A 20314-nucleotide genomic window follows, 5' to 3' on the forward strand; every position below is an offset into this window, starting at 1 on the left:
CTAACAGAGAGCCTATATTACGTAACATCAGCTCTATTCTGAACGTAGCATAAAGCACATTGAATAATGTTAGTAATATATTTGCCTAAAAACGGAAGTCATCCTATTTAAGCTTAAAATAATAATAATTATAATAATAATAAAGGAAGGAATGTTTTCTTTAGTTCTGGTATTTTGCTTTTTTAGATTTACAAGAGAACATAATCTTTATAAATCTATCCACCTTTCTACATAAATAAAACTAAAGTGGTGTTCGTATGTCACGAAATGACTTTCAAACGGACTATTATCTGTTACCATGATCAAGTTATATGTTTAGCTGTTGTGTATATTTTTAAGATTTTAGATACTACTTTTTGTGAATGTGAAGAAGAAAATTTTAGATTTGGCCCTTTTTAAATATTTCTGTGCGACAATCCACATCTCAATATTTTTGCCTATGTAGATTATTTCTTTGATCCTCTCTCTCTACAATTTATTTCTTCATAAAAAGACTATCTTTTTCATTGTTATAATTATTACACAAGTGTCCTTTAGTGATACGTAGTCTAAGGCGAATTGAATGTAAGTATTATCCACTGTGCTCAAAGTGAAACATATAGGAAACTAGAGGTGGACGTCTCAATGGCCGGCTTATGCTTTCTACTAGTGCACAAGGCTAAAATAAAAATCACTGAGGTTCGATGCCTCCTTCACCAGATTAGTGTCTTCAAAGTTGTAGTGCAATATTTTTTGTGGATTTCAAGCAATTGCACATTAACAATATTTAGTAAATATTTAATAGATCACGTTTTTAGTAAAACTTTATTAAAAACTTTTTACAGTCATAACCGAATACATCATTTCCTAGAAGACCTGACAATTTTCCAGTCAGCCATGAAAAATGGGAGCGGTTCATTGACATAAAGCCATTTGGCATAAGGTCATTTGGCATAGCGCCATCTGACATAATTTCCATTTGACATAACGCCCATTTGGCATTACTAGAGTTAAATCCCTTCTTTTAAAATATTCCTGTTCATTATACAATTTGTTTATGCTAAATGACCATAATGCCAAATGACCGTTATGCCAAACGACGTGATGCCAAATGACCTTATGCCAAAAGGCTTGATGCCAAATTACCCAGACCCATGAAAATTGCGTATTTAAAAATACACGATATTAATGCAGCATAATTTTAATTTTTAAACATTTTACAGAACATATTATGTAGTCAAGGAAAGCAGTGCCACGTGTTAGTTACTATGAAATTGATGGCTGTTGAGTTACTCCTTTATATGCCAGCTAAAAATGTTGCCCCAATTTGCCCCTGTAAATGTTAGAACAAGGTGAAATAGTCGATTTTTCAACATAAAATATAATATAACCCTGAAAATATAAGAGATACGTTTTTTATGTCTTCTAAAGAAATGTGTATTTTATTGATCTAAACAACTTTGCAGAACATAAGAAAAAACTCAAAAATACCCAGAAAAAATATAACAAAAAACAAGTTTTAAGGGGTCGTTCACAAAAATATCTCTTAAAATCCAATAGATAGAGCTAAAGTGTATTTAGCAAATTTTTATGTAGTGAAATTATCTACAACTTTGCCGAAGACACCACTGGTGTATCTCCACTTTTGCAAAAACGTGAAATTCTATCTCACTGCTAGGTGGATTCATCACAAAAATAATGCTTTCTTAAGAAGGACTTCAACATCCCGAACAACTTCTCTGAAGACACCATACCTCTAAAACCAACTTTTCGGGTGCAAAACATTATCGATCTCGAATTTAGGCCCTTGGAAGCACTGTGCATTCGATGACAGTGAGAGAAGCACCTACACTGAAACAAGCATTGCAGTAATGAAAACCATGAACAAGTTTTTAAATTTACTATTCCAACCAAGATTGAGCTATGATGGACGCTTTTTATTTGCGTTTCGTTCCATCTCAATCCAACCGCATCGCTAGCCAAGCGGTAAGCGTTCGCGCTTGACAATCGCCAGATCTTCGGTTCGATTCTGGCCTGCGGGAAGTTTTTAACCATGATATAGTCATTTTTACCATCTGAATGGTGCCATGGTAAAATTGAAAACACAAACCGTTCGAAATAAATGCGAATTTAGTCTGCACAAATCAAGTGGCGTTGTGTATTTAATTTAACCCTCTGATATAGTATTTTCAACCGCAACGCTGTTCTCAGTGTATGTAATAGTCACACAACACCTTCTATTCACATTAACGCTTCCAAGCACTGATCGAAATTATATGTGAATTTTTAATTTTCATGCCATTTTAGCCCAAGAAAAATCAAATATCAAACGAAATAACAGTTACACTACACACATTTTGTAAAGATATTATAATTTAACGAAGATCCTCCGATCTGATCAATTACTTTCCTAACACGGGAAAGAAAATAATAAATTCGTTTTATACTGCAATAAAGTTGCGCTGCCATTTGGATAAAGCGAATAAGCAGAATCTTCATTGGATTAGGGGATTCTGGGAAAACTTCATTCCTTTTCCTAAAGGAGGCTGTAACTCTGCTGAGAAAATTAATTTTATCGTCTAACCCAAAGAAATATTTTTCTTATTTCTGCATTGTGTCCCAAATGAGACAGGGCCTACTTTCAGCTTAGTGTTCCTAAAAGCACTTCCACAAGTTTTTCTTACTAATTGTCCATTTTCGTATATGTATATCTTGTGGCATTATTGAAAATACTCAATGTGCTGATAAGTCGAGAAATTTTTGAATTGTAAAAAAGATCAAGATCAGCGGAATTCGAATCCTAGACCCTCAGCATGGTGTAGCTGAACAGTTGCGCGTTTACCACCATGGCTGAATGGACCCTAATGCTACCTAACTTTTTTGATATTTTAACCCTAACGAAAAAGGTTCACCATATTTGTTTTCACTGGAAAGAGTACTTTTTTCAAATCTGTTAAAGAGTACTAATGAGTACACGCAGCCTATTTTGAACAATTCAAAATGCTCTTTTTACTAATGCCTTTGACCTAATTTTCTTGACAATAGTTAAGTCAAATTCGTAATCACAGCAACTTCTCCGACATTTTATACAGTTAACTTTTTCAAGGAAACACTATTCTAAGCTTTACATTTTAGATTTCTCCAAATTCAATTTCAATATTATTCTCCAATTCTGCTATATGTTTCCTTACTACACTTGGTTTGCACTCTGACCAAATCAATATGTTTAATTATAACGAATATTATACAAAAACCCTTTCAAATTTTTGATACCTAATTGTCTTTCAAATAAAGTTGGTTAATAAAAACATTAAGAGTATTTGGCAAAAATGTGCTTTAGTAATCAACATATGGTTGTGATAAAGACCACAAGTAATAAGAAACAATGATTATGAAACAATCGAACTCGAAAGAATCTCAATCATTGTTTTCAATTTTCAGTTTTAGCTTTTAAGGCCGCACGGGACGTCATCATAATCACCCTATCCATTTCAAGAAGCAAATTCCAAGAACCACTCCATATATCGATGCAAAAATGTATCACTATGATTCCATATATGTAGTGCACAACCCGATAAATTTTCAGCTTCATCGTTTCACTAAAACTCGAGATTTGCTTCCACAAAGTTTTGATGATTATTGTCAGAGTGAGACGAAAGATAGGGAAAATAACACGGTCTCCCGTGTCCCCTTAACGTTTATTTTGTGTATTCTATATTGAGTTGGATAAATGAGCGTATGAATGGGTTACATGCATGATCTGATTCGCTACTCACTACATATTAACCCACATGCGCTTGTGTTTATGCACGAAAAATCGCCAAAAGGGAACGCGTTAAAAACTTGTATGGTGAAATGCATCTAACAAATTACTTCTCAAAATTGGGAACTATTTTCGAAAACATATTTGGTACCTGTGCGTTATAATGACGGATTTCAAGTCTACCAAATATTTTTAGCAAATAATGCTTTTATTTACGAAAAATTTGCATCTAACGATGATACTGCAATAAAATAAAATGAGAAAACTTCTGCTGAGCAACTGTGGACGTGAACAAAGCAGGTAGTCCATTCTTTCTAATAATTATTGAGTCTATCGTGCCATTCAATTCCGCAAGTATTTGTCGAAAATTGATGTTGTTGTGAGTTATCATGCATGGGTAGTGGTTTCTTCAACATATTGTTCGATTCGTTAGTCAATTTTAGTAATATCTGGAAAAGAATACAATTAAGCCTTTTTAGCAAAAGAGAATCGTACAAAAATTGTTAAGCCAAAAAGCAGTACATGTACCCTAAAAATAATACGCCTGGTAACCCTACCTATAAGTGATTCGAAAAGCAATGTAATAAAATTTGATAGAAAACTCGGATGTTGTTTGCATTTGATCAAGATTGATCAAAATGTTTACAAAGAGTAGATAAATATATTTGAAAATAATTTAGTATGTATGGATAAATATCATACACATTGAATTTGTCAAAACCCTCTTAATTAATAAACAACGGCATTTTGTAACAAAAAATAAAAATAAAATGTAAGTAGTGTGTGGTCTTTCGATTCTGTTGCATGCTTCTGTGGTTGAGCGACTGAGTCAAGACCAATTGTGTTAGGTTCGCGTTGTGCGAGTGCGGAAAGATGTTCGTGTTGAGTCGAGGATGGATTGCCAACTAGTGAGCGCGTTTCATGCTTATGACAACACATTTTTATCCTGGCAACGTGACGTTTATACATTTTTCAAACAAATTATGGATGGTTGGTTACTACAAGTGTCGACATAAACAAGGGGACTGGGAAGGAAGGGATCACATTACATAACATAACACTTTTTGAATAATGCTCAAAAAATATAAATTTTATCACCCTGTAATGGCTTGTCGACCTTCATTGTACTATCAGTATAATCATAATTATCAAATTCATAAAATTAGTTAACATTTGAAAGATATTTGAGAATGTTCATTGAAATATCGAGTTAGAGAGGTAAATTTGCATGGAAAACTGAAACATATCGGATCAAGTTAGGGAATATTGAGTAAGAGAGGCATCGACTTACAGAGGGATCAAAGTATGCTAGATTGAACGGACCATTAATTCCAGAGGGATGACATCCTATTTTTTCACTATGGAAATTGACAGCTTGAGTTGTGCCTCCTTATCCTTATGGTTCATATCCCCACATTCGCACCAGCTACTTTGTTTATGCACATTTGTATGGGTGAGCTCCGCTATCGTTTTATAAGTGGAAACAGAAAAAGATTCTCGTAGCAATCCCTTGGGGCCCATTCACAAATCTCATAACGCTGAAGGGGGTGAGTGGGTGTCCTTGGCGTGTTACAGCTCATACAAAATTTGTTGAACACTCATATAATAAGCGTTACAAGGGGGTGGGTGGGTGTCAAAAACGGTCATTTTTGGCGTTATGAAATTTGTGAATAAACCCTTGGTTCATTCCGTCGAGTTAGGGGAAATATCGATACACAGAACATCGAATAAGGGAGAGTTGACTGTATTTCCCTTTTTTCATCATAAATAAGAATAACCTTTGAATAGTTCGACATTATAAATGTCGACGAACTTTTTAAATATTTTACCAATGTCTACCATTATATTTCAACCGCAAGATAAAAATTCGACACTAGGTTGAAGTAAGTAAGTTATCAAAACAGTATAGTGCAACCACGATTTGGGTTTCTTTTCGAGAAGAAAATGTTTAACATTAAAAGGGAGAATTCAAGTATGTTTGACTTCTTGCACTGTAAAAACCAATTGCGAGTTGTTTAGCATTGAGAATGACTTCGAGAATAATCTCTAAGGGCATAAGTTGGCAAAAGAAATCATTGTTGTAGTAGGTCGAAAGTAAATCAGCATTGCGAGTCACATTTTTTCAATTTTTATTGAAATGTACACCCTATTTTCATGATTTACCCAAAAAATGGAATGTATTTAATGATCGACACAAAATTTCAAAATTTTTGAAAATCCTGACTGGGCAAAAATGCTTCCATTGGCATTCGTTACGTTTCAATAACATTTGCAGATTTTTCCCCCGTAATCTTTAAAAATAAAAATAAATCGTTTTTACGCGAATATGCCCTGAAGGTTGCAAAATTTAGCAAAATTTAAAAAAAAGACACTACACGTCAATGCTACTAGTGAGCTATTTGCCCTTTGAAGGAAGCACCACACAAGACAACGGACTAGCATGCAACGCCCAGTGGCACAGTCGGAACACATTGCTTTCGAAAAGTTTTTCGACCTGAGGCGGGAATTGAACCCACACTTCTTAGCATGATGCGGCTAAATTCCTTGGTGACACTAACCGCATGACTACGATGCCCCCAAATTCTAAGGCAACTGGAAGAACTTTGTTGATTTAAATGCTGCATCAATAAAAAAAGTTCCAATATATCTGAAGGTTTGATAAACTTTTGACACAACGGCTCCAGCTGACAAGCTGAAAGACATTTTTTAAGACCAGACATTTTTTGTTAATTAATAGCTTTATTAAAGTAGTAATTCACAGGTTATTTTGATTTCATCAAACTCTTCAGATGTCTAAGAATTAAAAAAAAAAACAACAACATTGAATATATCTACGCAAACCACTGAATTTTACAGTGTTAATATGAATCGAACTAATTTCCTGTTCTGTGGTTGCATGATGTTACTGATGAATTTCGAAAATATACTTGGTGAACGTCAAATTTTTCTGGCTCTGGGGACGGGAGGGGATTCAACCCCCAAAACTATGGCTTGGTTGCGCCACTGTATCTATGTACCTTTGAATTTCTACAATATTTTGTAAAATTTTTGTTTCACAACGGAAAGACTGAAGTTTTTTTGCGGTCTGTTTATTATTAATAGGAAATCTCCAAATTAATATTAAAACAAATCCATCGACTTCAGCGCCACCTATGTTCGGAATGTAATTAGAATCGATTTTACAACGTAATTATAACAGTAGATATTGAGCTTCAAATGTATAAACGTGGAGAGTATTCTAAAAAAAATTTAAAGCGGATTTTAATGTAAAAATGGGTAATCTTACTACAAACCAAAGATTTGAAATGTTAGAAATCCATTGCAAACATTGCTAGTATCATTTGTCGATGCCTACAAATTCCCTTCCTATCCCTGCAAACCCCAATTTCCTCTATGTACCTACCTCAGTTTGGTTTCGTTTTCATAATGCTTCATAAAGCTCTCGCTGGCCGTGTGATGGTCCACGATGGTGATGTTTCGGCTCTGGAACGAGTGCAGCACTGCGATATTGATTTCCACCAGGGTCTTGTCCTTCCACAGCGAGGTTGGGTTCCGCGTGTCCAGACCCATTTTCACAGCGATGGGCTTTCCAGTTTTAGATTCAGTGGAAGAGGGATAGAAAGCAAACAAACAAACAAACAATGATGATAGACGGAAATATCCCGAAAAAATGCTGGGTAACAGATTTTCAGAGTTTGTATGTGTGTAAAAACTGGGGAAAGATGATTAGGTTTTCGATTTCGATGGAAGTGAACGAGTGTAGTTCTTCGGAAGCTTTTGAAATTGAATTGTTACATTGATATAGGCAGATCTCCATCGATGAGTGTTGACTTAAGGTTCGAGTGAACTTCGTAGAGAAATGATATGATCACAGTGCCCCACAGACCGTTAGTCTACTACACGACACTAAAGACAGCCTTACAGTTGAGGTCGAAATAGACGTATCTGTCAAAGGATACAAACTCTAATGGAATTAAATGGTATAGTACTATTATTACGGTTTGGGGAGCACTGTGATGATTTGATCAAATAAATTTTTGCCTTACCTCTAGCAGATTCCTCCGGTTGATATCACAAAGATTTCGACACCCGATTTCCGTAGACATGTACCACCCGCTGAAGGACGTTGCCGTAAACTGAATACCCCCACAGTCGAACAGCATTCCTGAGACGGCCGGAAGAGCGTACCACCGTAAGCCCATTTCGGCAAACCACTTGTACTGAGGGTGACTGAAGGGCACTTCCAGTATTAGCTCCGAGGGGTAGTCGAAGTAGTCCGGGTCGTGGCCATTGGCCGAAACCACCACCGGCAAAATGTCCCATTCGGTTCCTTTGCTTTTCCATCCCAGTTTGATGCAGAACTGCGGAACGATAGCAACAGGTCGATGGCCAGAGCCAGAAGAAGTCGTAAAGCAAGAAAGAAATTGATAGTTTAATAATCATCGTTGTCCGGTTTCGGCTTGCAGCCGCACAGCGGTCCAGATTTAGAAAATTATGGCAAAATAAACGTTTTCTTAATATAGTGAAGTTTTGGTTTTACGCCCAATTTCCACACAAATTTCCTGATTATTCCGAGTTTAAAGCAATTTTGTCCAGCACCTAGAATAGATGACAAAAAACACTGTCAAATATTTGACTAGAATCTGACAGCAGTGCAAATGTTTGTTTGACAAACATAAATAAATTGGAGTTTTGCCAACATTTCTGGAAACTGGACCACTTCTTGGAGAAGAAGAGAATTTTCAATTTCATACATCAGTGAACTCGACATTCATCGGGTCGCCGACAATTTTCCCGTCCTGGCCCTTGTAGCCGGCGTAGGAGATTAGCTGGGCGTTCCAGATGCGGTAGTCATGCGTGCCGTCCGTTCGTTGAGGAAATATCGTTATCGCTGATCTGCAAAGAAGGAACGAAGGAGAGAAAAGTTTACGAGGGAGATTACAAATAAGGTGCGTGAAAATTGAGTTGTCGAGTGGCTTTTTCGGCAGAGTGGATTTAACCAGTACAGGTTGGGACAGGTCGGTATTTGATAGCGAAATTGGATGATATTTTAGGAAAATGGATAAATTGGGTTGGTTTCTTGATCTTGACCAGCAGTGTCTAGTGCACGACATTGAAGACGGCCTCACAAAAGTTCTAGAATTTAATAAACGTGTTTAGGGTTAAAACGATTAGAGGTCAAACATGGGTTTCAAATTCTTCTCGCTTCAGAAATTGTGTATCAATTGTGTGTCTTTCTTTTCATTTGGTTTTTTTTTTGTTTTCGACTTTTTGTCATATTTTTCAAATTACTGAAAAACAGGTTCCCCAGAACTTTTATGTTCTACATGTTACGTTCTGCCGAATGACTTTTTGGGAATCAACCACCTTCTGTCAACTTGTTTCTGGAGACTTTTTTTCAAGCAGCCAACGTACAAACAGTTCAGGATGAAGGAAAAATAAAAACAAAAAGATGCTCGCATTACTCGTAAGTGCATTATCTAGTGCATACCGAGAGCTCGTATTCCACAGAGTATGCAGCAACTCGCCCTCTAGTCATACTTAAAACACAACCAGCACTTTGCGTTCAATCTATATGGGATAAAGTATGTTTTTTTTATCTTCTGTAGTTCCAGGTAGTCTAGATACTATAGGGGAAAGTAGTTCAGGACCGTACCATTACACACATACTAAGCTATAATTATACTCATGTGTGTTATAAACTACATTATTATAAGAAAATTATATCCTTGTATTGCGGTTTGGGATTGCATGGTTCATAGGGTGGAACATAATCTTGAAAATGCAAACATCTGAAGTTGTTCCTAAATCCGTTCATTTGAAGCTCCAAAAGCTACTGAGAAAGTTTAAACTGAATGCTTCTAGTCTAACGGTGAACAACCATCTCTTTCCCAGCTTCAGAGCTCCATTGATTTTCGACGAAATTGAGACAAACCGAATCAGATGAGTAGTTACTCGAATGTGGTTCCATACTCATTACATTATTCTTATTGTCAACTAACTGTTTCTATATCCTTGAAAAAAAAAAAACAATCAATTTACTATTTAAAATAACTTAAAAAATGTACTGATTTTCATTTTGTTTATTTAAGGTAGATTGCCAATTATTGCAAAGCACTCAATTATTACACACTTGCCAATAATCGGGGAATATTACATTGATGGCAATGAATTAAACCCTAATTTAAGTTCAAAGTCATGCACTTAAACCGAAATTAAACTATCGTGTGCAGCGCTGTGCAATTTTCATCCAAATTGTTACGTTATGAATCAGATATTTCCCGCAATGAAATAGCTTCTACCGAAGTCGAATATAAATGGAGTTCATTTCTTTTTTCAACGAAAACTGAGATTTATGTTATGGTTTTATAATGCGAGCAGAAGTTATTAGAAAAACATGGGTTTTCTTTGTAAATTTTAAAGCGTCCAATAATTAGCGCACCGCCAGCGACTGTAGCCTAATTTATTGGCTATGAAGTAAACGCCGCGAGGTATGCAAGGCCCATTGTAACAGAATATAAACAAAACTGACAGAAAAAAATGCAGTTTTGCACTCCTACTGGCTTGTTCTTCGATAAAATCATTATTTCATCGCATTATCATGCAAACTCATCCTTATTCATTAAATTTATTGTTTGGAATGTTGTATCACGCTGTCTTCAATCACACTGGCGAGTCAACTCCACGCATAATTGAAAATGTGTGCAATAATTGGGCTCAAAGTATGCAATATTAGGTCGTTTTCACCGGTGCTCCATTTTTTTGGTCCAATTGTATAACAGTACTGAAAAATAGACCACAAAAAATAGAACAAATTTCATCCGCTCCCACCGCACTTTGATGTAAATGCAGTTCCAAATAATTGTCCTTAATTTAACATCAGCTCTCCTGCCTGATTATGAAGCAAATCAAAAATATGTTTGCGGCGATCTGTGATATTGAATACGGTAATTACTGCTCATTATCAACCAAGAATAGATTTTCTCGAAGTCTACCATACATCCAACTTCGGAAGCCGCGCGTTTTTTTTCGTATTCTGAAGTGCATTCATAATCTCAACTCCCAAACTTGAACATCTAGCATATTCTTGATTAATTCTAGAATTAATTGGCCGATAGAAATGCTTTTTTTTATCTACCATATCAACAATAACTGGGAAGAGTAAATATAAACCATATCAGAGTACAAACGCATTTCTCCAAGGTTTTGTCAAGGAATTTCTCAAGAGGCAATAGTTCAGTTTTTTTTAGCGTTAGCGTTAGCGTTAGCGTAGTTACGGTATACTTCGTAGATTGGATACTAGCAACATTCATGTTTCTTTTTAATAATCTCATCCTGACTACTTTCAAGAACAAGGCAGGGGAGTATACCTTGTTCAAATCATAAACAAGAATACTAAAAGCATGAATATCGCTATTCCCGGCCACGCCCATCTTTACCGTAACTTGGGATAGGGGAAGGAAATGTTGATGTAGCACTTACTTAACGAGAGGCCACCGACTCAGCGACACCCTCATAAGTGCTACGGAGTTGGAGGTTGGGGAAGGTATATTGTCAGGATTCGCCTAGAAAGCTGGCGATAGACCATAAATATTTGTTGTTTAAGCGTTTTCAAATTAATCTTTTGAATGCCGGCAATCAAAAGAGAAAACAATAGCTTATTTATAGTATAAATAGTATTTCGCGAAATGCTTGTCGATTGTGCAGTAATATTTTTGCTCAATAACCAGTAAAAAGCAAAACCGATCCCTCCAGGGTCATCGGATTGTATAAAATAACGATACGCGTAAAAAAAAATCACGCCTATTGAAAAACTGTACTGTATTTTTAGATAATCGAAAAACGAAAGGAAGCGCGTTCGAACTAAACACCCTAGGATAACACAGTCGGTTTTTCTGCTCAAAATTATACGAAAAGCAGAATCGATCCCTCCAGGGTCATCGAACGGTTAAAAAGCATCCACAACCGATTGTTAGTTGCGTAACACCCGCCCGGACAGAATGCGCAATCTGAACATAATTATCAAACTCCGAAAATAACATTTTCCGTTCAAGAAACGATCAGAAGTTCCACGACGCGGACAAAAACGATTCGGAAGGCTCACAAAAGAAAAAGTATCATACTGGAACAAACTCACCGGATTGATTCTCTAAATTTATGTGCTGCCTGTCACTTCCGGATGGTTCGGTGAACTTAGGGCAGCCAAAAAGGACACAAATCAAACAAATCACTTTTTCATTTTTCACTTTTCACTATTCCATTTCTGAATGTAAAAACTGTCCTGCTTGGGCTTCACGAAGCACTACCCAGCAAGACGCTCCAAAACAGGAAAAAAAAAATCTCCGGCGACGAAAACATGCGCGAATCCGTGAGCTAAATCTATCGGACGACGCAAAACCGAACTGTCCTGCTTGGGCTTCACGAAGCACTCAAGAGGCAATAGTTCAGTTTTTTTTCTCGAAAACTTGTTCAGAGAATGCAGTAATTCTTTCAAAAATTTCACTAAGAAATGTGTCAGATATTTTCAGGAATTCTTCCAGAGACTTCTGTAAGAATTTTCCATAGATTCCTCGAGATTCTTATGAAAATTCTCAAAGGGACTCCTCCAGGATTTCACCAGGAATTCCTCCTGCTGTTGTCCATTTTTTCTCAACAAACTCCTTCAAGTATTTCTTCATGGCTATTTCTCAACGAATTTGTGTTGGAAAATTCCACCACGAAATAATTCAGAGATTTAGTATTCTACCTGGAAATTCTTCAGAGTTCTACCAGGGATACCTCCAGGAACTCCTTCTAAAAAGAACTAGACAAGGAATTTCTCATGAGAATTCTGCTGATAATTTTTAAGGATTTTGTCCATCGGTTCCCTCAGGAATTTCTCCAGAATTTTCTTCAGGAGTTTCGCAAGGATTTTGTATAGGGACATATTGCCAGGAAATAATTGATTTTTTAATTTTGTGATTATTTTTTTAAACTCCTTTAAATACTCCTTGAAGGTTTTCTTCAAATACTCCACCAAGAATTAAATCAGATATTTTCCACAAATTCCTCCAAGGGTACATGCAGAGACTTCTCCAGAAATTTTTACACGGATTCAACTAGTTCTCTCTCAAGTAACACGTCAACATTTCCCTCCCATCCCTAAATTGACCTGCATTCGGACGCAGCCGGCGCCGTTATTGTTTGTGTTTTATTCAAAGAAACGTGTGGTGGGCTCGGTGTGCAGAACATAACTGTTTATTTCATGTGTATACGTCAGACTTGTTTGTATAGCAAATAGAGCTGGGCATAACTAGTATGGCAAATAGAGTAGGATACAAATCTTGATTTAGCAAACGACATCAAATTATTAATGATATATAACATCTCCTTTCTCATCAAAGAAAAGCATCGGCATCCTGCAATTTAATACATTTCAAAATCTTCATATCTCTTTGGGACTCGAATAGTTCGTCTGGGACGATCAACCTCTGTCATAGCCGCACAGCTAAAAATATGTTGTAAATTTAAGTTTATTTTCATGCACATATTTGGAGCATCAAAATAAACCTAAATTTCAACGACCAATCCATTATTTTTCAATCAAATTCACTTTAAATTTACACGATCATGTAATATTCAACCATTTATAGTTGAAAATTGAATCTATATTCATTTAAATTTACATGATGCTGTAACAACACACGAATTTGATTTATTTTTACAGTAGACTTCAGTTTACATCACATTGAAAATTAAATATTTTTTTCTGTGCGGTTGGCCATCCTCAAGGTTTGGTTCTGGGTATTGGTGATGCTCGACGACAGCCTGCTTTGAAAATTTTGTATCCAAACGTGGTTCGACCTGATTGGACTGGAGAGCATCTGGAGGATGAGCTGGTTTGATACATGTGTTGTCTCGACGATAATTCCGACCAGCAACTTCAACTACCGTAGAACGATCTGTGACTGGGTCTAGCACAGTTCATTTTCGCCAATTTGAATCCGACGGTTTCATCTTCACATAAACCGGTTGCCCAAACTCCAGGGCTGGGAGAGGCTTCGTCTTTCGGTCATAGAAATACTTGGCTTGTTGTCTACTCTTTACGATTTGCTCTTTCACCCCCTCTTCCACCTTTGGTGAGTATTTCTCTTCGGACATTGGGATTCCTGATCTTGTTCTCCTATTAAGAAGCCGTTGAACTGGTGAACTTTCAATTTTGTTGGGGGTATTTCTCCATTGCAGCAACACTCGCCAAAAATCTTGTTTCGATTCGTCAGCCTTTTTCATAAGAAGCTTTGCGATTTTAACGGCCGATTCAGCTTTGCCGTTAGCTTGTTGGTGGTACGGCGCGGAGATGCTATGTTTGAAACCCCAACTCTCTGCAAATCGGTTGAACGTCTCATTCGTAAACTGCGGACCTCCATCACTCGACACTTCTTGAGGAATACCGAACCTTGAAAAGTTTTTTCGACATACTTGCACCACTGCAATCGCATTTGCAGTTTTCAACTCGTCGATCTCAAAGTAGTCAGAAAAGTGATCTACTGTGATTAAGAAAACTCTTCTCTTACCTTCCAAGTCACATTCACATAGGTCCATTGATACCTTCTGGTATGGATATAGTGGAATTTTGTGACTTTGCATGGCTTGGGGTTGCTGGCTAGCAGAGTATTTTGCACAGACCTCACAATTTTGAACAGTTCGCCGGATATGGTCCTTAATACCTGGCCAAAACACAGTATCTCTGGCCAATTTGGTGGTCGCTTCAATTCCAGAATGAGACAGGTGTAGTCTCTCCAAAATGTGATTTCTCATGTTGCGTGGAATTAGGATGCGATCATTTCGCAATACTAATCCGTTAAAAGTGCTAAGCTCTAGTTTGTACTTCCAGTACACTTGCAAGTTTTGAGGGACTGCGTCAAACTTATCGGGCCATCCATTTACAATGTATGCAACAATCGCTTGGATTTCAGGATCTGCTTGGCTTTCCTTTCGGATCTGTTCAACTTTTTCGTCTGCAATAGGTAAGTAATCGACAGCATTTACAGTATCTATACCATATATATCGTAAATTTCACGACATGTGTTATCGTTGCTGTCTACCGCAGCTCGAGATAGCATGTCTGCAATAATGACTTCCTTACCTGGCATAAACTTCAAGGTTATTTGGTAACGTTGCAGTCCGAGCATCATGCGCTGGATGCGCAAAGGAGCTTCTGTCAGAGGTTTCTGGAAAATTCGAATCAACCGTTAATGATGGTCGGTTTGTACCGTCACAGGGCGTCCGAGTATGTACATTTCGAATTTTCGACATGCCAAAAGTTTTGCTAATGTCTCCTTCTCTATCTGGGCGTACTTGCGTTCAGTAGCACTGAGGGTCTTAGACGCGTAGACGAATGGCTGCCCTTCTTGAAGGAGGACAGCGCCTAGTCCTACGCTGCTACTGTCACATTGTATCACCACAGGTTTGGTGATTTCGAAATACCGCAAGACTGGGGCTGACGTGATCATTACCTTCAATCGGCGAAATGCATCTTCATGGTCGGGTGACCAATTTCAGGGTTCCGTTTTGTGGGTCAACCGTCTTAACGGTTCAGCAACCGTAGACAAATCCGGAAGATATTGCGACAAATAAGTGATCATGCCCAAAAATCGTTGAACCGCAGTTCCGTCTTCCGGCCGAGGCATGTTGATGATGCTGTTTACTTTTTCCGGATCAGGCTTCACTCCTGTTGATGTTAAAACGTGACCGAAAAATTTGACACTCTGTTGACATAGCTTGACTTTATCCGGGTTCAATTTTACGTTGCACTCCTTCATTCTTTGCAAAAATGCGTCCAGGTTCCTGTTGTGATCAGCCATAGCTTCGTCCATGGTTTCTCCACAACCGAAGATCATGAAGTCGTCCATTAATGCTCTCACGTTCCGTAATCCTTGGATAATTTGGTGCGCTTTCAGTTGACATATCTCTGGTGCAGACGAGATACCCATTGTCATTCGCAGCCATTTATAACGGCCAAAAGGTGTCCAGCAGGTTGTGAGTTTTGCACTTTCGTCATCTAACTGCAACTGCCAAAATCCCGATTTGGCATCGACGGTAGTGAACACTTTTGCTTTCGATAGCTCTGGTAAGAGCTCGTCCAGAGTTGGCATAGGGTAGTGTGGCCTTTTTAGGGCTTTATTTAGTACCGTTGGATCAATACATACCCGAAGTTTTCCATTTCGTTTGACCAACACTAGGTTGCTTACCCATTCTGAATGGTCTTTCTCTTCGGCGATGACACCTTGTCGCTCCAGTTCTGAAAGCACTTCACGTAGCTCATCGCGCATGGTAACTGCTATGCGTCGTGGTTGTTGAACGACGGGGTGCACGGCAGCATCAAGCTCCAGATGAATGGTTCCTTCCAATTTTCCCAATCCGGTAAACACTTCTGGGTAGCGTTCGATGATTTGCTTCGCAGATGATTCCTGATTTACGTCGATCGAATGGCAAACTTGGATCAATTTCAATTTTAAACACGTCTTCAATGACAGGATCGGAGCCTGATTGAAATCGACGACATGGAATACCATTTTGTATTCCTCTGTGTTATGACGACAGGGTATGACGATTCGACCTAGTGACTTCACAGTTCCTCCTCCAAACGCTTTCAACAATGGTCGGCAGTTGTCCAACGTTAGCTGTTTCGTTCTCAGAAGATTGGTAGCATTTTCCTGGCCAATTACATTACACGATGCTCCAGAATCCAAAATACAACGAACATCGCGTTGACGGTTGTTGATGTCCAGGAAGGAAATGTTTACTTTCAGAAGAGCACTTTCTTCCTCCTCCACGCCGTAGAGATATTGGCACATAGCTCCAGATTCCTCGTCGATCTCGTTTCCTTGAGTAATGCTGTTGTTTTCTTGTTCTGTCTCCAGGGTGTTGACATTACGTTTTGCTTGTTTGCTGGTGATTCCCGGTGGCTTCATTTGTTCCCTTCTTTTTCTGCAAACAGTCGCGAAGTGATTCTTCATGCTGCAAAAATTACAGGTTGCTCCGCGCGCTGGGCAATCTGACAAATTGGTATGATACCCACGGCCACAAAAGGAACATTGTTTGTTGGCCGATTTTTTGTCGACGAGTTTGTTTACCGCATGTTGTTGCGGCTCCAACCACTGGTTTCGTTTCATCTCCTCTCGCGTAACCTCCTCGGCTTGACATTGTTGAATAACTTTTTCGGCGGTCAAATCCTCCTGCTCGATGAATCGCTTTTTCAGGGATAGATCCCGGATTCCCGTGATAATCTTGTCTCTCAGCATTTCGTTCTCCATCTCTCCAAAATTGCAATCCTTCACCAATTCCCTTGCGCGATTAATGAACTGTGTCATCGTCTCCGGTTCAGTCCCATCGTCTCCGAATTCTTGTCGACTCTGGTAAAACTCGTATCTCGCCAGCTTCACATTCCTTTGAGGAATCATATACCTCGACAGCGATTCCATACATGCCACAACGGTGTTTTTCTCGGCATCCTGCAGTGGCCACAGATTGAATATTTTCCTTGCTTCCGTTCCTAGCGCTGACTTGAATGTTGCAACTTTCACGCGTTACTCCAGGTGTTCGACTCAAGAAGCGATTAGATACGTCTCGAATGTATCTTTCCAGTTGCTAATGTTTTCCCGCAAATTACCAGCCAATAACAGGGGAGTTGGAAATGGAATGCTGCTGTTTATTACGCGAACTTCCTGCTGTGCAGCTGCGTTCAGCTGTGCTCCAATAGGGTTTTCGTTCGCCATTCCGAATTCCTTCGATATACTTCCAAGACTCTTCTCCACTTTAAAACTTCCGACGCGAAATTCGAGCTACTTTTTAGGCTAATTACAACTTAATTCCCGTTCCGACACCATGTTTTATTCAAAGAAACGTGTGGTGGGCTCGGTGTGCAGAACATAACTGTTTATTTCATGTGTATACGTCAGACTTGTTTGTATAGCAAATAGAGCTGGGCATAACTAGTATGGCAAATAGAGTAGGATACAAATACAGTTTGTTATAATAATGAGAGCACCAGTACTTACACATTGAGGATGCTACTGATCCCGAGTAGTGTCTATTGTGTAAGTACAGCGTTCTTGCAATAACGAAGCTCATGCTCAAATCTTTGATTTCCGTGGATATACTATGGGATTTCGGAGAGAACTTTCGATATTCTACTATGGGATCGTCCATAAACACCGTCACGTATAATTTGACCATTCTCGGCTTCTCTCTTCCCTATGCCATACATTATTATGGAAACTTTGACAAATTTGTATAGATCATCATTGAAATTTTTGTATAAATCTGAATTATACCAGTATAAAACCACTACTCTGAGAAAAGATTTTTTATTGGGTTTGGCGAAGGGTATTACCAACATTTCAGAAGTCCTACCATAATATCAAGAATACCACTGAAATATGAATCTTAATTCCTATTTTATCATCATTACCGTATTAAGTCAAGAAGTTATACTTACCCATAACGCGGGTAGATCACCTTTTCGTGGTGCGTTATGGGGTAAAGATCTACCAGTGAACCCTAGTTCTGACTGCTTCAAACGAAGAGAACAGGATGTTATAGTAATCAAAGGAACATTTTCAGTCCTTGTTACATTTTAAACCTTGTTGAAAGTGACAAGTCTCGGTTTTCCCAGTTGCCGAGAATGATCTTGAGACAAGGAAAAAAATGAGTCGAATTCAACAATTTGTTTTCTAATTTTTATTTATTTCGTTCTCTAGTTTGAAGAAGTAAGGACTAGGATTCTGATGCATGGACAATATCGGTGTAATTTCTTGGCTTTATCGAGGGATCCGATTTTGCCTGATAAAGGGGCGCGCCTGTGGAGAGTGCATGCTCCACACTCTTCGAAGGGTAGGAACCTTTCAGTTAGAATCCTTTTCTGTGATCAAGTTAGGAATTACAACTGTAATAAAACCGAATGCTTTATCACTTCTCGATAGTGACAAAGTAAAACGACATGCACTACACAAAGGACACGGGATATACTACAAAAGATCAACTATTGGTCGCAGTGGTTTATGTTCCGAACAGAAAAAAAAAGGCAAGAAGTTTAAAATCTGCTGTTTGAATCTTAGGTTGAGGTTTTCGGTTGCAATTTTAGCAAAATCATGATATAATTCAATCTAAGGAACTAATGTCAGGTTGATTTCTGCAATCTCAAGCTGAATAAAAAGAAAAAGAATCTAGATTTCAAACAAACTATAATTTTCCCGTCAAAAACACAGATAACACAGATAATCTAAAAAAAACTGTTGTCCCGTCTCTTCGTAAGTTAAAAGTCGGTAGGTGTTCTTTAACGCGAAACTATTGAAATTATATGGTCAAAAACGGTATTTGAAAATTATTACAATAGGGAATGATACCCCAATACCGGACACTTAATTTTGTTATCAGTTATATCCAGATAAGGTTTCTAACTTCCAGATAACCCTTGTTCTGCTGAGCAATTTTTCCGAAGTCACCAACCTTCTAGCTTACCAGGAATTCGAAATATTGATTATTGACAGCAACTTGTTACTGACAGATAGCTCTAGATCTGCTTAAAGGGTGTCCACGATGAAATTGCCACACTATGAAATTGCTCTAACTTTAGTTCATAGTGCATAGTGTTCATAGTGCATTATTTACATCCTGCAAGTTTTAAAGTCCTGTGATCAAAACTCGCGGAAATGGAGTTCGTGCGTGATAAAATCTTGCGCATTCATCACGAGAACAAGGATCTCTCGCATCGTTCCATCGCTAAAACGTTGGGAATCGCGAATTCCACGGTGTCGCGAGTGATTAAGCGGTTCGAGGAATGATTGACCACCGATCGGAAGCCCAAGTAGTTGGGGCCTTCAACCGAAACGCCTCCGTTCGGGATGACAACCCTCCCAACACTCCGGAGCTCCGCCCCATCGAGAAGTACTGGGCGATTATGAAGCAGCACCTTCTTAAATGACCTAAGGTAGTGAAGACAGTCGAGGAACTGAAGAAAGTATGGGTTTACATGCAAAAAACTATTGATTCACAGGTTGTGCAGAATCTTATGGCCGGGGTTAAGGTCAAGGTGCGGGCATATGCGTATGGACTGTAAATAAAATACGAGTAAAATGGTAAAATGGAGTTTAATAGTTATTTTTCATTCCCTGCAAATTTGATGGCAATCGGATGAAAACTCGAATTTTGCGAATTAATTTTGTGCGTGGCAATTTCATCGTGGACACCCTTTAACAACTTTGTAGAAGACACCAACCTTCTAGCTCATCAGGGTCTTGAGATATTCGTTGAATGGATGATTCGGCCAATTTTGATACCCCAAAACAATCCGAAAAAAACTCCGGAATCACTAGGACCATATTCACAAGTTTATCGGACCATAAACTAGAAGAGTTTTTCGGAATGAAAATTTAAACAAAATAATTCCAGAAACAAAAATGTGTTGTACATTTTAAGCGTTTTTCATCGTGTGAAAAGTATGTTAGCTGGATGATGGTTTAAAAGGGGTTTTAAACAGTGCTGTGAATGGTAATAGTAGTAGGCTTGAATTTCGCGAAAATCACGTTGCT

At 38.2% G+C, this 20314-nt stretch overlaps 1 protein-coding gene across 2 annotated transcripts in view; it reads right to left on the reverse strand.

Moving 5' to 3' along the window:
• Positions 1-20314, reverse strand: part of LOC5572370 (nitric oxide synthase) — a 445274-nt gene that overhangs the window by 109049 nt on the left and 315911 nt on the right. For both annotated transcript variants that reach the window (XM_021847903.1, XM_021847904.1), the window contains 3 exons: positions 8497-8638; positions 7789-8103; positions 7146-7327 (listed from right to left, as the gene is read on the reverse strand). In XM_021847903.1, the coding sequence (XP_021703595.1) occupies positions 7146-7327; positions 7789-8103; positions 8497-8638 (639 nt within the window). The remainder of the gene's footprint in view (positions 1-7145; positions 7328-7788; positions 8104-8496; positions 8639-20314) is intronic.

The sequence above is a fragment of the Aedes aegypti genome, chromosome 2, assembly GCF_002204515.2.
Source record: "Aedes aegypti strain LVP_AGWG chromosome 2, AaegL5.0 Primary Assembly, whole genome shotgun sequence".
NCBI lineage: Eukaryota > Metazoa > Arthropoda > Insecta > Diptera > Culicidae > Aedes > Aedes aegypti.